Source organism: Salmo salar, chromosome ssa15, assembly GCF_905237065.1.
Source record: "Salmo salar chromosome ssa15, Ssal_v3.1, whole genome shotgun sequence".
NCBI lineage: Eukaryota > Metazoa > Chordata > Actinopteri > Salmoniformes > Salmonidae > Salmo > Salmo salar.
Window position 1 is genome coordinate 105,193,991 of NC_059456.1, and position 18,893 is coordinate 105,212,883.

At 44.5% G+C, this 18,893-nt stretch overlaps 1 protein-coding gene across 1 annotated transcript in view; it reads right to left on the reverse strand.

Annotated features, from left to right (window-relative positions):
* Positions 1–2,144: 2,144 nt before the first annotated feature.
* The window catches only part of LOC106572940 (nociceptin receptor), a 57,134-nt gene continuing 40,385 nt past the window's right edge, over positions 2,145–18,893 (reverse strand). The window contains exon 4 of the mRNA XM_014147532.2: positions 2,145–4,219. Coding sequence (XP_014003007.1) covers positions 3,693–4,219 — 527 coding nt within the window. The 3' untranslated portion in view covers positions 2,145–3,692. The remainder of the gene's footprint in view (positions 4,220–18,893) is intronic.

Consider the following 18,893-nt stretch of genomic DNA (forward strand, 5'->3'; position numbering starts at 1 on the left):
AAAACACTGTTTTGTTCTTTAATAATAATGGCAATAATTATTTTGTTAGATTTTGATTTTTGATAATATTCTGTTGACATTCAAGTGGTCTGGACATGTAAACTAATGGAAAGACGGGTTGCAAAAATTCCAGTAACTTTCCCTGAAATCCCTGGTATTCTAGAAAAACCTGGTTAGAAGATTCCCGGAATACCCAACCGGGATTCTCGAAAGACCTGGTAATTTTGGTAAAGCTACCGGAATTTTGTAACCCTTGGAAAGATTCTCCCTGTACACACAGAGTTAACAGACTCATGTAGTACATATACACCAATAACGTGATTACTAAACACATACAGAAGTTTTACAAGTGTCTTAGATGATTGGAACAATACTTTTACATACTTTTATATAGCATGTCTATATATACAGAGTAACACCACATTATATATACAGAGTAACACCACGTTATATATACAGAGTGACACCATGTTAAATATACAGAGTAACACCATGTTATATATACAGAGTAACACCATGTTATATATACAGAGTAACACCATGTCTATATATACAGAGTAACACCATGTTATATATACAGAGTAACACCATGTTATATATACAGAGTAACACCATGTTATATATACAGAGTAACACCATGTTATATATACAGAGTAACACCATGTTATATATACAGAGTAACACCATGTTATATATACAGAGTAACACCATGTTATATATACAGAGTAACACCATGTTATATATACAGAGTAACACCATGTTATATATTCAGAGTAACACCATGTTATATATACAGTGCATCCAAAAAGTATTCACACCCCTTGACTTTGTCCACATGTCATTGTTTTACAAAGAGGGATTAAAATTGATTGAATTGAATTTGTTTTGTTGTCAATTAACTACACAAAACACTCTGGAAGAAGAATTCTAACATTTGTTAAAAACAAATCATGAAAAATAAAACACTAATCTATCTTGATTAGATAAGTATTCAACCCACTAAGTCAATACATGTTAGAATCACCTTTAGCAGCGATTACAGCTGTGACTCTTTCTGAGTAAGTCTCTAAGCGCTTTCCACATCTGGATTGTGCAACATTTGCCCATTATTCTTTCAATATTCTTCACGCTCTGTGAAATTGGTTGTTGATGATCGCTAAACAACCATTTTCAGGTGTTTTTCAAGCCGATTTAAGTCAAAAATGTAACTCGGCCACTCGGGAACATTCACTGTCTTCTTGGTAAGTAACTCCATTGTAGATTTGGCCTTGTGTTTTAGGTTATTGTCCTGCTGAAAGGTGAATTAATCTCCCAGTATCTGTTGAAAAGCAGACTGAACCAGGTTTTCCTCTAGGATTTTGCCTGTGCTTAACTCCAACCCATTTATTTTTTACCCTGAAAAACTCCCCAGTCCTTAACGATTACAAGCATACCCATAACATGGTGCAGCCAACACTACGCTTGAAAATATGGAGAGTGTTACTCAGTAATGTCATCTATTGGACTTGTCCCAAATATAACATTTTGTATTAAGGACAAAAAGTGATTTGCTTTGCCACATCTTTTGCTGTATTACTTTATTGCCTTGTTGCAAACAGGATGCATGTTTTGGAATATTTTATTCTGTACAGGCTTCCTTTTCTTCACTCTGTCAATTAAGTTAGTGTTGTGCAGTAACTACAATGTTGTTTATCCATCCTTAGTTTTCTCCTATCACAGCCACTAAACTCTGTAACTGTTTTAAAGTCACCATTGGCCTCATGGTGAAATCCCTGAGTGGTTTCCTTCCTTTCCAGCAACTGAGTTAGAAAGTACGCCCGTATCTTTGTAGTGACTGGGTGTTTTGATACACCATCCAAAGTGTAATTAATAACTTTACCATGCTCAAAGGAATATTCTATTTCTACCAATAGGTGCCCTTCTTCGCAAAGCTTTGGAAAACCTCCCTGGTCTTTGTGGTTGAATCTGTGTTTGAAATGCACTGCTTCGACTGAGGGACCTTACAGATCATTGTATGTGTTGGGTACAAAGATGAGGTAGTCCTTAAAAAAATCTTGTTAAACACTATTACTGCACACAGAGTGAGTCCATGCAATTTATTATGTTCCTTTTTAAGCACATTACAAAAGGGTTGAATACTTATTGATGTTTCAGCTTTTCATTTTTAATACCGTTTTTTTTTTCATTCAAAAAACATAATTCCACTTTGACACTATGGGGTATTGTGTGTGTAGGCCAGTGACAAAACAATCTCAATTTAATTTTAAATTCAGGCTGTAACACAACAAAATGTGGAAAAAGTAAAGGGGTGTGACTACTTCCTGAAGGCACTGTATATAGAGGAAAACCATGTTATGTATCCAGGGTAACACCATGTTATGTATCCACGGTAACACCATGTTATGTATCCAGGGTAACACCATGGTATGTATCCAGGGTAACACCATGTTATGTATCCAGGGTAACACCATGTTATGTATCCAGGGTAACACCATGGTATGTATCCACGGTAACACCATGTTATGTATCCAGGGTAACACCATGTTATGTATCCAGGGTAACACCATGTTATGTATCCAGGGTAACACCATGTTATGTATCCAGAGTAATTATTATAATTTTTTTATTTAACCTTTATTTAACTAGGCTAGTCAGTTAAGAACAAATTCTTATTTACAATGACGGCCTACACCGTCCAAACCCAGACGACGCTGGGCCAATTGTGCGCCGCTCTATGGGACTCCCAATCACGTCCAGATGTGATGCAGCCTGGATTCAAACAAATTATAGACAAAATATATTTGCTTCATTTTTACAGGACGACAAGCAGAAATATTCATACACGGAACATCAGGCGGCATCATCATCTGCCATTATTTCATCGTAACAATGAATAATAAAGGCTTCAACAAGCAAGTGTCTGTTGTGATGTGTTGCCCCGTTCCTACACAACACCTGCAAGGTGATACAAAACAAACAAGGAAACTTACAGTACAGCACCATCAAGGACTGACACACTTTATCCAGGATAGTGGATAGTATTTATACAGACTTTGTTTGGTATTTAAGGCCATGGAATCAGACAAATTGTTTCTCTCTCGAACAAAATAAAACAGAAATAAACTAATAACATCCACTTAAAGTAATTACCTACAGCGTAGAAACAGACAAAAAAGCATCTATACAACATAATGAAAAACAATGACAACGACAACATAATTAATCATCCAATCAACAGACTCAGAGTTGAGATAAGTGTGAGCAAAAACTGTTGACATTCGCGGAAATTGTCCTTGACGCACACAGACCTAAACTCTGAACTTAATCGACCTGAAAATGATTAAACCAACTAAATAAAGACAACATGACATCCATGTAAATAACATCCATGTTCACTAAAGACACAGAGAAGCCCCTTAGTCCCTAGTAGAAGGTCCGTTAGACTGCTGTTCGGCCTCCAAACAGCTCCGGCCTAGATCCGGCCCCAACCAGGCCATTCGGACAGTGCCCCTGCCCCTGCCTTGGGCCCCCTCCAGTCCTCTTCCTTGGTCTGTCCTCGTTCGGCCCCAGCCCAGGGGGCCGACAAGCTGCTAGAGGGTAGTGATCTGGGTGAGCTCCATGTTGGAGTTCCCTGTCCCTTGGTGGTGGTTGTTCTGGGGTTCCTGGCAGACCAGGGGCAGCTCCACGCCTAGTCATGCGGGGTTTGTATTCCCATCCGCCGTCTTGCAATTGTAGGCCACCTCGCGGGCGATGCTCCTCATCCGACCCGACTGCTGCCGGCTGTCCAGGCGGAACGGACCCGGGTGGCAGAACTCCCTGAAGCACCTCTTGAAGTTCTCGTCCAGGAAGGCGTAGAGGACTGGGTTAAGACTGCTGTTGACGTAGCCCAGTGCGATACAGAAGTGCATCAGGGCCATGGTGAGGAGGCTACTCAGGTTGAAACCCAATGACTGGGCCAGAGCCATGATCTGGACGGGGGTCCAACAGACCACGAAGGCTGCCACGACTACCAGGACCATGCGAGTTATGCGGCGCAGGTTGCGGTCCTTCTCCTTGGAGCCGGACAGGATGCGGACGCTGCGAAGGCGCTTCACCATCAGGCTGTAGCAGACACTGATGATGGCCACCGGGATGAGGAAGGAAAAGAGGAAAACGCAGGTGCCGAACACTGGGTCCCAGTAGCTACGAGGGTCTGGGAGGACTACGATACACTCTACACCTAGGAGGAGGACAGGGCATACGTTAGGGGTTAGAACACGAGGGTTAGGACATAGGGTAGGGGTTAGGACACAAGGGTTAAGGGTTAGGACATAGGGTAGCAGTTAGGACACGAAGGTTAAGGGTAAGGACATAGGTTAGGGGTTAGGACACAAGGGTTAAGGGTTAGGACATAGGTTAGGGTTACTGTATGGGTTGGGTTTAGGACACGAGGGTTAGGGGTTAGGGGTTAGGATACGAGGGTTAAGGGTTAGGACATAGGTTAGAGTTACTGTATGGGTTGGGTTTAGGACACGAGGGTTAGGGGTTAGGATATGAGGGTTAAGGGTTAGGACATAGGTTAGGGTTACTGAAGGGGTTGGGGTTAGGACACCACACCTACAGGGACAGGACACAGAAGAAGACCATTGCCCAATATCTACAAATGTCCAACAGAAATCTATGTCCTGCTCCCAACCCCACATCCTGTACACACACCTAGGACCAAGGGTTTAGCACATAGGACCAAGGGTTTAGCACATAGGACCAAGGGTTTAGCACGTAGAACCAAGGGTTTAGCACATAGGACCAAGGGTTTAGCACATAGAACCAAGGGTTTAGCACATAGGACCAAGGGTTTAGCACATAGGACCAAGGGTTTAGCACATAGGACCAAGGGTTTAGTACATAGGACCAAGGGTTTAGCACATAGGACCAAGGGTTTAGCACAGTAGGAGGATTGAGCAGAGAGAAAAATCAATCAAATCACTGCTAGGAATCCCGTCTCTTTCCATCACTCAAAAACACACTGCACTGGGCGAAAGGGGTCAATATCAGGGGTTACCTTTATCTATATATTTCCAGATAGCTGACATTTTATTAAATATAAGGAGTAGATATTCTCCAGATACTCATGTCCTAAATAAATTTCACATGCGGAGCTAGGATATTCTTTGTAATGGGACCTCTGAAATCTCCCTGCTACTGTATGACTCCAAGATGATATCTGGGGTTAGACACGTTCAAGGCACACACATGATGCGCATGCCGCAGACCATTATTCCTCATCCACCAAACTTTACAGTTGGCACTATGCATTTGGGCAGGCAAAGTTCTCCTGGCATCTGCCAAACCCAGATTCATCCATCAGACTGCCAGATGGTGAAGCGTGATTTATCACTCCAGAGAATATGTTTCCACTGTTCCAGAGTCCAATGGCGGTGAGCTTTATACCCCTCCAGCCGACGCTTGGCATTGCGCATGGTGATCTTAGGCTTGTTTGTGGCTGCACGGCCGCGGAAACCCATTTCATGAAGCTCCCGACAAACAGTTCTTGTGCTGATGTTGCTTCCAGAGGACAGACAATTTTTACGTGCTAACCGCTTCAGCACTCACCGGTCCCGTTCTGTGAGCTTGTTGTGGCCTACCACTTCGCGGCTGAGCCGTTGTTGCTCCTAGACGTTTCCACTTCACAATAACAGCACTTACAGTTGACCGGGGGGGCAGCTCTAGCAAGGCAGAAACTGACTTGTTGGAAAGGTGGCATCCTATGAACGTCAATGATCTCTTCAGTAAGGCCATTCTACTGCCATAGTTTTTTTGCTATGGAGATTGCATGACTGTGTACTAAATGTTATACACCTGTCAGCAACGGGTGTGGCTGAAATAGCCGAATCGAAAGATTTGAAGGGGTTTCCACATACTTTTGTAATAGTATATTTGTCTAATATTCTAACCCCGGAAAGGGTCAACATGCTGACGTATCTAAGCATTTCTACTAAAGTATGAAGGAATACACATCTTTTCAGAATCGTATCAAAATCTGTAATCATTACCTGATCATGTATGTATTGATATTTCTCAATAAATGTCTAATTTCAATCGATATCCTTACATGATATGTAATATTCATCCTCGTATGTCTGATTAAAAAAAAATGGGCTAAATCCGACTCATTAAATGTCCAGATCCCAAATAATTTTACTTGTTCAGGACAATTTGGTTTGAATGTAGTGTCATGACGTTGGCCTGTGGGTAAGGTTTATGACCCCCCCATAAATACCTTTCTCCCTTCCCCTCTCTTTCTGACCCTACTGAAGGACTGCTGAATAGCCTGTGTTAAATATAGAGATTCTGGGAACATCAAACAAATGGGGAAAGGAACCATATTTTGGTAATAAAACCAGTTGGAAATATACTTTGGAACGTAATGAGTATGGATGTCAGTTCGGTTGTCATCTGAGACATTATGACTGATGACAGGACGACATAAACTGTACCTGGGAAAGTATACACCCTCTAGTTATCAGAGTCACATGGAATTGTTATGCAATTGAAATGTTTGATATTGAAATTGTTTGTTAGGAGATTAAATGTAATTTTAGCTTCCAAATGAGAGAATTGGGTTTTCATAAGGAAAGTGCCCTGCTTGATCAGTGGCCCACCCCTGTGAAGAGACAGGGGTTATAAACGATGAAACACATCCTTCCCCCTCTCCACTATATAAGCCTTTGACAAAAAGATAACCGTTGTTCCAGTTCGTGACGTCTGCAGCCTCTACGTTAGAAGGACACACGTCAAGTACAGAACTAAGCCAACCTCGGTGTGAGCTTTGGTGGCGAATGGTATGAACTTTGAGCTTATTCACTACAGAAGTGATACTTCCTAGCCGTTGAGTTAGCAGCGGCCGCTGTAGACGTGGGCTAGGAAAGGACGGACGATGGATCCAGTCTAACAAACAGACGAAGATACCACCACGTATCCAATTTACCACCAGAGACATTCTTCCGAGGACAGGAAGATCTGTTGGCCAACCCGGCCAGCATCTACGACCAATATACCGAAGCGCAGCTCAGAGTAAATATTTATTGCATTTTCCTTTTCCAAATGGGCGGTAATTTAGTAATGCATAAGATAATGTATTTACAATAGCATAGCTGCTGTTTCTTTGTTCCTAAGTCTTCCCGCTCTTTCATTCAAGCCCAACCCCCTTTCCTTTGTGTAACCAGCCATCATACAGGTTCCGTCCACCAGGGACGGTTTCTGTATGACATCATTTGTATTCTGTGTATTTGTAATTCTGTGTGATTAGTTTAGGTATTTAGTAAATAAATAATTAAACCCAATTTTGTATTGTTGATTCAACTTGTTAGCCAGGGTTCGTGAAGATAACCAAGAATTTATAACTTTCATTATGAGACTGAAAATAAGATGATTAAGATGACGGCTATCGATGTAAAAGATTACTAAGTATTTTAAGAGTTTATTCGGAAGATAACGGCTCTATAAACGTTCTTCCGTGGTGCCCCGACTTTCTAGTTAATTACATTTACATGATTAGCTTAATCAGGTAATATTAATTACAGAGAAAGGATTTTATAGAAGATCATGAAATATCACTTAATCTGGCATAGCCAAAGACACAACAGTAGTTAGTGGAGAGGAGGGGAGTTCCCTGACAAGTGGGCGGCTGACTATATGGCTCCCAAGACAGACAGTCCCTTCTCACGACAGTTAGACTTTACTCGTCACGCATAATAAGGAAAATGAACAAGAATCAGCTGGAGCTCGTGTACAACGTCGTCACTAAGTTACGACAGCCACAAAGTCATAATTATGGCTAAACTGCAAGGAGAGTGATGGAGTGCTGCATCAGATGACCTGGTGTCACGCTTGTCGTCGGTTAAAGAGGACCAAAACGCAGCAGGTATGTGAATGCTCATCTCGACGTTTTAATGAATACAAAATGAACACCAAAATAACAAACAGAAATAACGATCGACTGACAGTCTGCAAGGCACAAGGCTAACACAGAACATAAACCAAAAACCCGGAAATACTAAATCAAACACCCTATTTTCCAAAACACCACCCCGAACCACATAAAACAAATACCCTCTGCCACGTCCTGACCAAACTACAATACCAATTGACCTTATACTGGCCAGGACGTGACACCTGGCCTCCATAATCACCCGACCTCAACCCAATTGAGACGGGTTGGAACGCAGAGGGAAGAAAAAGCAGTCAACAAGTGCTCAGCATATATGTGGGAGTTACGTCAAGGCTGTTGGAAAAGCATTCCTCATTTTATCTGTCCACGGTCAACAACAGAAGAGTACCTATTTGGGAGTCATTATATCTTCTGTTGTTGACCGTAGACAGATAGAATGACTCTCAAATAGACACTCTCTTCTGTTGTTGATGCCTTTTCACTCACAAAATAAACAAATCAACATATAAATTATATAACACAATCCAAAATACACTCAAAACTCAACACCTTGAGGTTGAAGAGCTGTCTACAAGCTTTTAACTCTGTTTTTTTCCACCCTCAGGGTATAATCACTTTGACTGTGACATTTGCTTTGACTTTTCTGACAGCCTGCCTTTTCAAACTGCCTCTAAATCCAAGCAGCTGAGAACTCATGACAGCCCTTTAGCTCTGTAATACAAAACACAATTCAGTTCAGGGGATTTTTTTTTTTTTACGAACCCTGGCTGGCAGCCTGAAGGGAGCCTGAATCAAATCAACTTCAAAAGACGATTTCTAAGTGAATATTTTTTTTTTAAAGAACCACTTGTCATTGGTGTGAAGTCTCTCTCTCTCTCTCTCTCTCGCTCTCTCTCTCGCTCTCTCTCTCTCGCTCTCTCTCTCTCTCTCTCTCTCTCTCTCTCTCTCTCGTGATTATGAAGACGCTCACAAATCCAGTTCAAAGCTTCTATCTAGGGTGCATCCCAAATGGAACCCTATTCTCTATAATGTGCACTACTTTAGTGCCATTGGCAAAGGTAGTGCACTGAATAGGGTTTCATTTGGGACACAACCGCTCGTCTACAGTACATTACATTAACCATGTCTTCCCACTCCGTAGTTCTGAGAGCTCATCCGAACCTGAATGTCTTCTTACCCTTTAGGATTATTATTAACACGCTAGCGTTGTCCCAAAATGGCACCCTATTCCCTATTTAGTGCACTACTTTTGACCAGAGCCCTATGTCAAAAGTAGTGCACTACATAAGGAATAGGGTGACAGCTGGATCACTGGGACGTCCTGTTCCTGCAGTACAGTAGGAAACAACAGTACAATCCTACACCTCACTAACCTCAATGGTCACACCTCAGACTCCACTGCAGTTACAAAAGGAATCCCCCAGGGCTCTCTGCAGGGTCCCTTACTGTTCATCATCCAGCCTTGCCTTGCTGCAGTACAGTACAAAGCCTGTCTGTTTGTCCCTAAAAAAAACTCCTTACTTGCTACAGTAGCTAGCTAGCTAGATGAGGACGAGATCATTTTCACACTGCGATCAATGCTCCCTTGTTGTTTGTCTGTGACAAAGGTGAAAGTTGATTGCGGATGTAACCAGCGTCACTGTGCTGCTAACAGTATTCTTTTCCTTCACTGTCCCTGTCCGTACCTCGGCTTGAACTAGTGTCCCGCTGCTCGCTAAAAAGGATCCCAGTGGCAAGATAAATCCACTTCAATTTCAATCCGTGACATGGAGTCTCTCCTTGTTATTTGCTAAACTCAACATATGCACTACCAGTCAAAAGTTTTAGTACACCTACTCGTTCAAGGGTTTTTCTTTATTTGTACTATTTTCTACATTGTAGAATAATAGTGAATACATCAAAACTATGAAATAACACACATGGAATCATGTAGTAACCAAAATAGTGTTAAACAAATCAAAATACACTGCTCAAAAAAATAAAGGGAACACTAAAATAACACATCCTAGATCTGAATGAATGAAATAATCTTATTAAATACTTTTTTCTTTACATAGTTGAATGTGCTGACAACAAAATCACACAAAAATAATCAATGGAAATCCAATTTATCAACCCATGGAGGTCTGGATTTGGAGTCACACTCATAATTAAAGTGGAAAACCACACTACAGGCTGATCCAACTTTGATGTAATGTCCTTAAAACAAGTCAAAATGAGGCTCAGTAGTGTGTGTGGCCTCCACGTGCCTGTATGACCTCCCTACAACGCCTGGGCATGCTCCTGATGAGGTGGCGGATGGTCTCCTGAGGGATCTCCTTCCAGACCTGGACTAAAGCATCCGCCAACTCCTGGACAGTCTGTGGTGCAACGTGGCATTGGTGGATGGAGCGAGACATGATGTCCCAGATGTGCTCAATTGGATTCAGGTCTGGGGAATGGGCGGGCCAGTCCATAGCATCAATGCCTTCCTCTTGCAGGAGCTGCTGACACACTCCAGCCACATGAGGTCTAGCATTGTCTTGCATTAGGAGGAACCCAGGGCCAACCGCACCAGCATATGGTCTCACAAGGAGTCTGAGGATCTCATCTCGGTACCTAATGGCAGTCAGGCTACCTCTGGCGAGCACATGGAGGGCTGTGCGGCCCCCCAAAGAAATGCCACCCCACACCATGACTGACCCACCGCCAAACCGGTCATGCTGGAGGATGTTGCAGGCAGTGGAACGTTCTCCACGTCGTCTCCAGACTCTGTCACGTCTGTCACATGTGCTCAGTGTGAACCTGCTTTCATCTGTGAAGAGCACAGGGCGCCAGTGGCGAATTTGCCAATCTTGGTGTTCTCTGGCAAATGCCAAACGTTCTGCACGATGTTGGGCTGTAAGCACAACCCCCACCTGTGGACGTCAGGCTCTCATACCACCGTCATGGAGTCTGTTTCTGACCGTTTGAGCAGACACATGCACATTTGTGAGGTCATTTGCAGGGCTCTGGCAGTGCTCCTCCTGCTCCTCCTTGCACAAAGGCGGAGGTAGCGGTCCTGCTGCTGGGTTGTTGCCCTCCTACGGCCTCCTCCACGTCTCCTGATGTACTGGGCTGTCTCCTGGTAGCGCCTCCATGCTCTGGACACTACGCTGACAGACACAGCAAACCTTCTTGCCACAGCTCGCATTGATGTGCCATCCTGGATGAGCTGCACTACCTGAGCCACTTGTGTGGGTTGTAGACTCCGTCTCATGCTACCACTAGAGTGAAAGCACCCCGCCAGCATTCAAAAGTGACCAAAACATCAGCCAGGAAGCATAGGAACTGAGAAGTGGTCTGTGCTCACCACCTGCAGAACCACTCCTTTATTGGGGGTGTCTTGCTAGTTGCCTATAATTTCCACCTGTTGTCTATTCCATTTGCACAACAGCATGTGGAATTTATTGTCAATCAGTGTTGCTTCCTAAGTGGACAGTTTGATTTCACAGAAGTGTGATTGACTTGGAGTTACATTGTGTTTTTTAAGTGTTCCCTTTATTTTTTTGAGCAGTGTATATTTTATATTTGAGAAATTATTCAATGCAGCCACCATTTGCCTTGATGACAGCTTTGCACACTCTTGGCATTCTCTCTAAGTCTAGTTATTAGTCTAGGTCGAGAATAGTATATTTCCAATTTAAGGAAAATTGCACATCTTTATGAAAAGGTAAACAATGAAAATCACTTTGTAACAGAAACAATTACCATTCATATATCATTCAACAGTAAAGTGAGAAAGTCAGCATAAAGACTACAGGTTAGGACAGTACCTAGAGTATAAAGACTACAGGTCAGGACAGTACCTTCAGTATAAAGACTACAGGTCAAGACAGTACCTTCAGTATAAAGACTACAGGTTAGGACAGTACCTACAGCATAAAGACTACAGGTTAGGACAGTACCTACAGCATAAAGACTACAGGTTAGGACAGTACCTACAGCATAAAGACTACAGGTTGGGACAGTACCTACAGCATAAAGACTACAGGTTAGGACAGTACCTACAGTATAAACACTACAGGTCAGGACAGTACCTACAGTATAAAGACTACAGGTTAGGACAGTACCTACAGCATAAAGACTACAGGTTGGGACAGTACCTACAGCATAAAGACTACAGGTTAGGACAGTACCTACAGTATAAACACTACAGGTCAGGACAGTACCTACAGCATAAAGACTACAGGTTAGGACAGTACCTTCAGCATAAAGACTACAGGTCAGGACAGTACCTACAGCATAAAGACTACAGGTTAGGACAGTACCTTCAGCATAAAGACTACAGGTTAGGACAGTACCTACAGCATAAAGACTACAGGTTAGGACAGTACCTAGAGTATAAAGACTACAGGTCAGGACAGTACCTACAGCATAAAGACTACAGGTTAGGACAGTACCTACAGCATAAAGACTACAGGTTAGGACAGTACCTACAGCATAAAGACTACAGGTTAGGACAGTACCTACAGCATAAAGACTACAGGTTAGGACAGTACCTACAGCATAAAGACTACAGGTCAGGACAGTACCTACAGTATAAAGACTACAGGTTAGGACAGTACCTACAGTATAAAGACTACAGGTTAGGACAGTATCTACAGCATAAAGACTACAGGTCAGGACAGTACCTACAGCATAAAGACTACATGTTAGGACAGTACCTACAGCATAAAGACTACAGGTCAGGACAGTACCTAAAGTATAAAGACTACAGGTCAGGACAGTACCTACAGTATAAAGACTACAGGTTAGGACAGTACCAACAGCATAAAGACTACAGGTCAGGACAGTACCTACAGTATAAAGACTACAGGTTAGGACAGTATCTACAGTATAAAGACTACAGGTTAGGACAGTACCTACAGCATAAAGACTACAGGTTAGGACAGTACCTACAGCATGAAGACTACAGGTTAGGACAGTACCTACAGCATAAAGACTACAGGTTAGGACAGTACCTACAGCATAAAGACTACAGGTTAGGACAGTATCTACAGTATAAAGACTACAGGTTAGGACAGTACCTACAGCATAAAGACTACAAGTTAGAACAGTACCTACAGCATAAAGACTACAGGTCAGGACAGTACCTACAGCATAAAGACTACAGGTCAGGACAGTATCTACAGTATAAAGACTACAGGTTAGGACAGTACCTACAGCATAAAGACTACAGGTCAGGACAGTACCTACAGTATAAAGACTACAGGTTAGGACAGTACCTACAGTATAAAGACTACAGGTTAGGACAGTACCTACAGTATAAAGACTACAGGTTAGGACAGTACCTACAGTATAAAGACTACAGGTTAGGACAGTACCTACAGCATAAAGACTACAGGTCAGGACAGTACCTACAGCATAAAGACTACAGGTTAGGACAGTACCTACAGTATAAAATCCATATGTTGAGACTAGAAACTCCTTTGTGGCTGGAGGATGAGCGGTGCTTGATATACCTTCCTTTTCTCTCATCCTTCCTCCTAATTGTTTATTCTCTTCTTTTCTCCCACCCCTCCTCTCCCACCCCCTCCTCTCCTCTCCTCCTCTCCCACCCCCTCCTCCCCTCTCCTCCTCTCCCACCCCCTCCTCCCCTCTCCTCCTCTCCCACCCCTCCTCTCCTCCTCTCTCCCACCCCCTCCTCCCTTCTCCTCCTCTCCTCTCTCCCATCCCCTCCTCTCCTCCTCTCTCCCACCCCTCCACTCCTCTCCTCCTCTCCTCTCTCCCATCCCCTCCTCTCCTCCTCTCTCCCACCCCCTCCACTCCTCCTCACTCCCACCCCACCTCCCCTCCTCACTCCCACCCCCTCCTCTCCTCCTCTCTCCCACCCCCCTCCTCTCCTCCTCTCTCCCACCCCCTCCTCCCCTCTCCTCCTCTCCCAACCCTCCTCTCCTCTCTCCCAACCCCTCCTCCCCTCTCCTCCTCTCCCACCCCTCTCCTCTCTCCCATCCCCTCCTCTCCTCCTCTCTCCCACCCTCTCCTCCTCACTCCCACCCCCCTCCCCTCCTCACTCCCACCCCCTCCTCTCCTCCTCTTTCCCACCCCTCTCTCTCCTCCCCTCTCCCACCCCGTCCTCCCCTCCTCTTTCCCACCACCTCCTCCCCTCCTCTCCTCTCCTCCCCTCTCCCACCCCCTCCTCTCCCACAGTGGGTATGCACTCCGTTCATTCAGTCGTAAACAACCACATAAGAACCATTTCTTCTCTTTCTTTCTTTCTTTCTCTCTTTCTTTGTTTGTTTCTCTCTCTCTCTCTCTCTCTAGACGTTGTGTTTGTGTGAATCACTGAGGAGTGTGTGTGTGTGAATCACTGTGTGTGAGTGGGTGTGTTATATGATCAACATTACATATCAATGACGTGGTCTCTTACCTAATAGAGTGAGCATACTATTTTAACGGGCTTCCATTCATTCATTTGTAATGATAATACAGGTTTCTATTAAATTGCTTGTACTTAATTTCAGAAGTCTAAACATTGTATTGAGGTAAATTATCCCCTATGTTTAACACCCTTCATTTATCTCCATTGTCCAGCCCTTATATTTAGCCTCATAATGAAGTGTTTAACCATGTTCTGTTCAGGACAACCAGGGTTACAAGTAGGACACAAAACTATTTGAAATAAACAGTTGAATGCATGAGTTTCAATGACAAATGTTAATTAAAACACTATGTCCTGGGATTTACTATGGTCTTCTATGTAGAAGAACCCCTTACAGTATTATAGACACTATGACCTGGGATTTACTATGATCTATGTAGAAGAACCCCTTACAGTATTATAGACACTATAACCTGGGATTTACTATGGTCTATGTAGAAGAACCCCTTACAGTATTATAGACACTATGACCTGGGATTTCCTATGATCTATGCAGAATAACTTCTTATCTTCTAACACAGAGTTTCCCAAACTTGGTCCTCGGCACCTCAAGGGGTGCACATTTTGGTTTTTTGGCCCTAACACTACACAGCTGATTCAAATGATCAAAGCTTGATGGGTTAGTTGATTATTTGAATCAGCTGTGTAGTGCTAGGGGCCCCCCAGAAAAACAAAACATGCCCCCCTTGGGGGGGGGTCCCTCAGGAACCCTGGTCTAACGACTCTTGTGTGTCTTGTGATGATGTCACAGAGCAAGACGTATACTGTACGTGTTTGGGAGTCTTTTGGGTCATAATAATAGTTTGTAGCTAAAACCATTCGGACTCACAGACTAGAGCTCAAACACACAATGTTTAAAAGAGTCCAAAACGCTATGTTGAGACTCTTTGCCATTAATCAGATACACTGCTTTCGGAAAGCATACAGACCCGTTGACTTTTTCCACATTTTACATTACAGACTTATTCTATAATTGATCATCCCTCAGAAATCTACACACAATACCCAATAATGACAAAGCAAATACAGAAATACATTATTTACATAAGCATACGGAGCTCAGGTTCATTCTGTTTCCATTGATTATCCTTGAGATGTTTCTACAACTTGATTGGAGTCCACCTGTGGTAAATTTAATTGATTGGACATGATTTGGAAAGGCACACACCTGTTGAAATAAGGTCCCACAGTTGAAAGTGCATGTCAGAGCAAAAACCAAGCCATGAGGTTGAAGGAATTGTCTGTAGAGCTACGAGACAGGATTGTGTCGAGGCACAGATCTGGGGAAGGGTACCAAAACATTTCTGCAGCATTGAAGGTCCCCAAGAACACAGTGGTCTCCATCGTTCTTAAATGGAAGAAGTTTGATGTAACGCGGGTCGTATAAAGGGGACCAAGGCACAGCGTGTAGAGTGCTCATTTCTTTAATGAAGACACTTAAACAAAACAACAAAACGACAGCCAACAGTTCCGTCAGGTCCACTTGACAAAACGGAAAACAACTACCCACAAAAACCCAGGAAGAAAAAACCCATACTTAAATATGATCTCCAATTAGAGGCAACGAGGACCAGCTGCCTCCAATTGGAGATCAACCCAAAAAACAACAACATAGAAATAGAAAACCTAGAACACAAACATAGAAATCGAAAACATAGAAAAATCCAAAACACCCCCTGTCACGCCCTGACCTAGTCTTCTATAGAAAATTACATCTTACTATGGTCAGGACGTGACAGTACCCCCCCCCCAAAGGTGCAGACTCCGAATGCAACAAACCAACCAAAAAAAAACACAAAACAAAAGGGAGGGTAGGGAGGGTGATAATTGACTAGGGCGGCTCAAATGCAGTCCACATAACCTTAACCTCCAGCATAGGAGGCAGCTCCGGTTCGGGCCGTACTCCCCGCTCCACCCCGCTGATCCTTCTGCTTTATTACCACCTGACCGTGGATCGTCGTCGAAGGAACCGGACTGTAGATCATTGCTGGAGGTTCTGGGCTGCAGGCCGCCGCTGGAGGCTCCGGACTGGGGAGCGTCGCTGGAGGCTCCGGACTGAGGAGTGTCGTTGGAGGCTCCGGACGGAGAAGCGTCGCTGGAGGCTCCGGACTGAGGAGCGTCGACGGAGGCTCTGGACTGAGAAGCGTCGCTAGAGGCTTTGGCTGAGGAGCGTCGCTGGAGGTTCCGGACTGAGGAGCGTTGCTGGAGGCTCCGGACTGGGAGGCGTCATAATAGGTTCCGGACTAGTGACCGTTGCTGCTGGCTCCATGCCATGGATCATCTCTACAGGTTCCGCGCCCTGGATCATCACTGGACGCTTCTTACCATGGATTATCTCTACAGGTGCCGGGTCATGGATTATTCCTACAGGCTTCATGCCATGGTTTATCCCTACAGGCTCCGGACCATTTATAATCCCTCCAGGCTTTTTGCCAAGGATTATCTCTACAGGCTCCGGGCCATGGATCATCACTAGAGGCTTAGTGCCATGGATCCTCACTAGTGGCTTAGTGCCATGGATCATCACTAGTGGCTTAGTGCCATGGATCATCTCTACAGGTGTCGGACCATCGATTATCACCGGAGGCTTTGTACGTGGAGCTGGAACCGGTCTCACAAGACTGGGGAGACGCACTGAGGACCGAGTGCTCAAAACAGGCACTGGCCGTACTGGGCTATGGATGCGAACTGGAGGGAGAGTGCGAAGAACAGGCACAGGACGTACTGGATGATGAAGGCGCACTGGAGAGAGAGTGCGAGAGGCAGGCACATGCTCACCACACAAAGCACGGGGAGTTGACTCAGGCCTCATCCCTGGCCCAGCCAAACTACCCGTGTGCCCCCCCAAACATTTTTTGGGGGGCTGCCTCTCGTTCTTCCCAGCTAGGCTCCGGTATCTCTCGATTACCTGGCCCCAGGTCCAATCTCTCCTCTCCGTCCACTCACTATGTAACCAGGTGTCCATTTCAGCCCGGGCACGCCGCTTGATCCAATCATGGTGGGTAGTTCTGTAACGTGGGTCGTATAAAGGGGACCAAGCGTGTAGAGTGCTCATTTCTTTAATGAAGACACTTAAACAAAACAACAAAACGACAGCCAACAGTTCCGTCAGGTCCACTTGACAAAACGGAAAACTACCCACAAAAACCCAGGAAGAAAAAACCCCTACTTAAATATGATCTCCAATCAGAGGCAACGAGGACCAGCTGCCTCCAATTGGAGATCAACCCAAAAAACAACAACATAGAAATAGAAAACATAGAACATAGAAATAGAAAACATAGAAAACCCCAAAACACCCCCTGTCACGCCCTGACCTACTCTACTATAGAAAATGACATCTTACTAGGGTCAGGACATGACATTTAAAACCACCAAGATTCTTCCTAGAGTTGGCCGGCCGGCCAAACTGAGCAATCTGTGAAAGGCCTTGGTCAGGGAGGTGACCAAGAACCCAATGGTCACTCTGACAGAGCTCCAGACTTCCTCTGTGGAGATGGGAGAACCTTCTAGAAGGACAACCATCTCTGCAGCACTCCACCAATCAGGCCTTAATGGTAGAGTGGCCAGACGGAAGACACTCCTTAGTAAAATGCATGTGACAGAGCACTCAGGACCTCAGACTGGGGCGACTGTTCACCTTCCAACAGGACAACGACCCTAAGCACACAGCCAAGACAATGCAGGAGTGGCTTCAGGACAAGAATGTCCTTGAGTGGCCCAGCCAGAGCCTGGACTTGAACAAGATCTAACATCTCTGGAGAGACCTGAAAATAGCAGTGAAGCTATGCTTCCTCAAACTGGTACCTCTAACAGTCGGATGTTTAATTCATTGTCTTAAAATATACTTGTGAATCATTAATGAGTTCTCTATGAGCCGTGCTGGGACTGGCTCTACAGACTATAGAGAGATCACATTCAGCCCTAGATACTGCCTCTCTCTGTGCCTCTCTCCCTCTCTCTCTCTCCTCTCTCCCTACGGCCTCTCTCTCTCTCTCTCTCTCTCTCTCTCTCGCTACTGCCTCTCCCTCTCTCTCTCCTCTCTCTGTGCCTCTCTCCCTCTCTCTCTCCTCTCTCTGTGCCTCTCTCCCTCTCCTCTCTCGCTACTGCCTCTCCCTCTCTCTCTCCTCTCTCGCTACTGCCTCTCTCTCTCTCCTCTCTCACTACTGCCTCTCCCTCTCTCTCTCTCTCCTCTCTCTGTGCCTCTCTCTCTTCTCTCTCTCTCTCTCTCTCTGTGCCTCTCTCCCTCTCTCTCTGTGCCTCTCTCCCTCTCTCTCTCCTCTCTCACTACTCCCTCCCTCCCTCCCCTTTGCTTTCTTCTCATTCTCTGCCTTTCTCCTGTCCGCTCCTCCTTTGTCCATGAGGAACCTAACTTCCCAACTCTTCTAGCGTACAGAGCACCAGTGCTATTATGTCTATATTAAAACACAGAATCTGTTAAATATACTGTGAATACTACATGAAAGTGCAGTTATGAATGAATGAATCATGGTGAATAAGTGTCGCTGTACGAGGTATTGAACATACTATCAGTAACGTGCTATTTTGTATTCCCAGCTT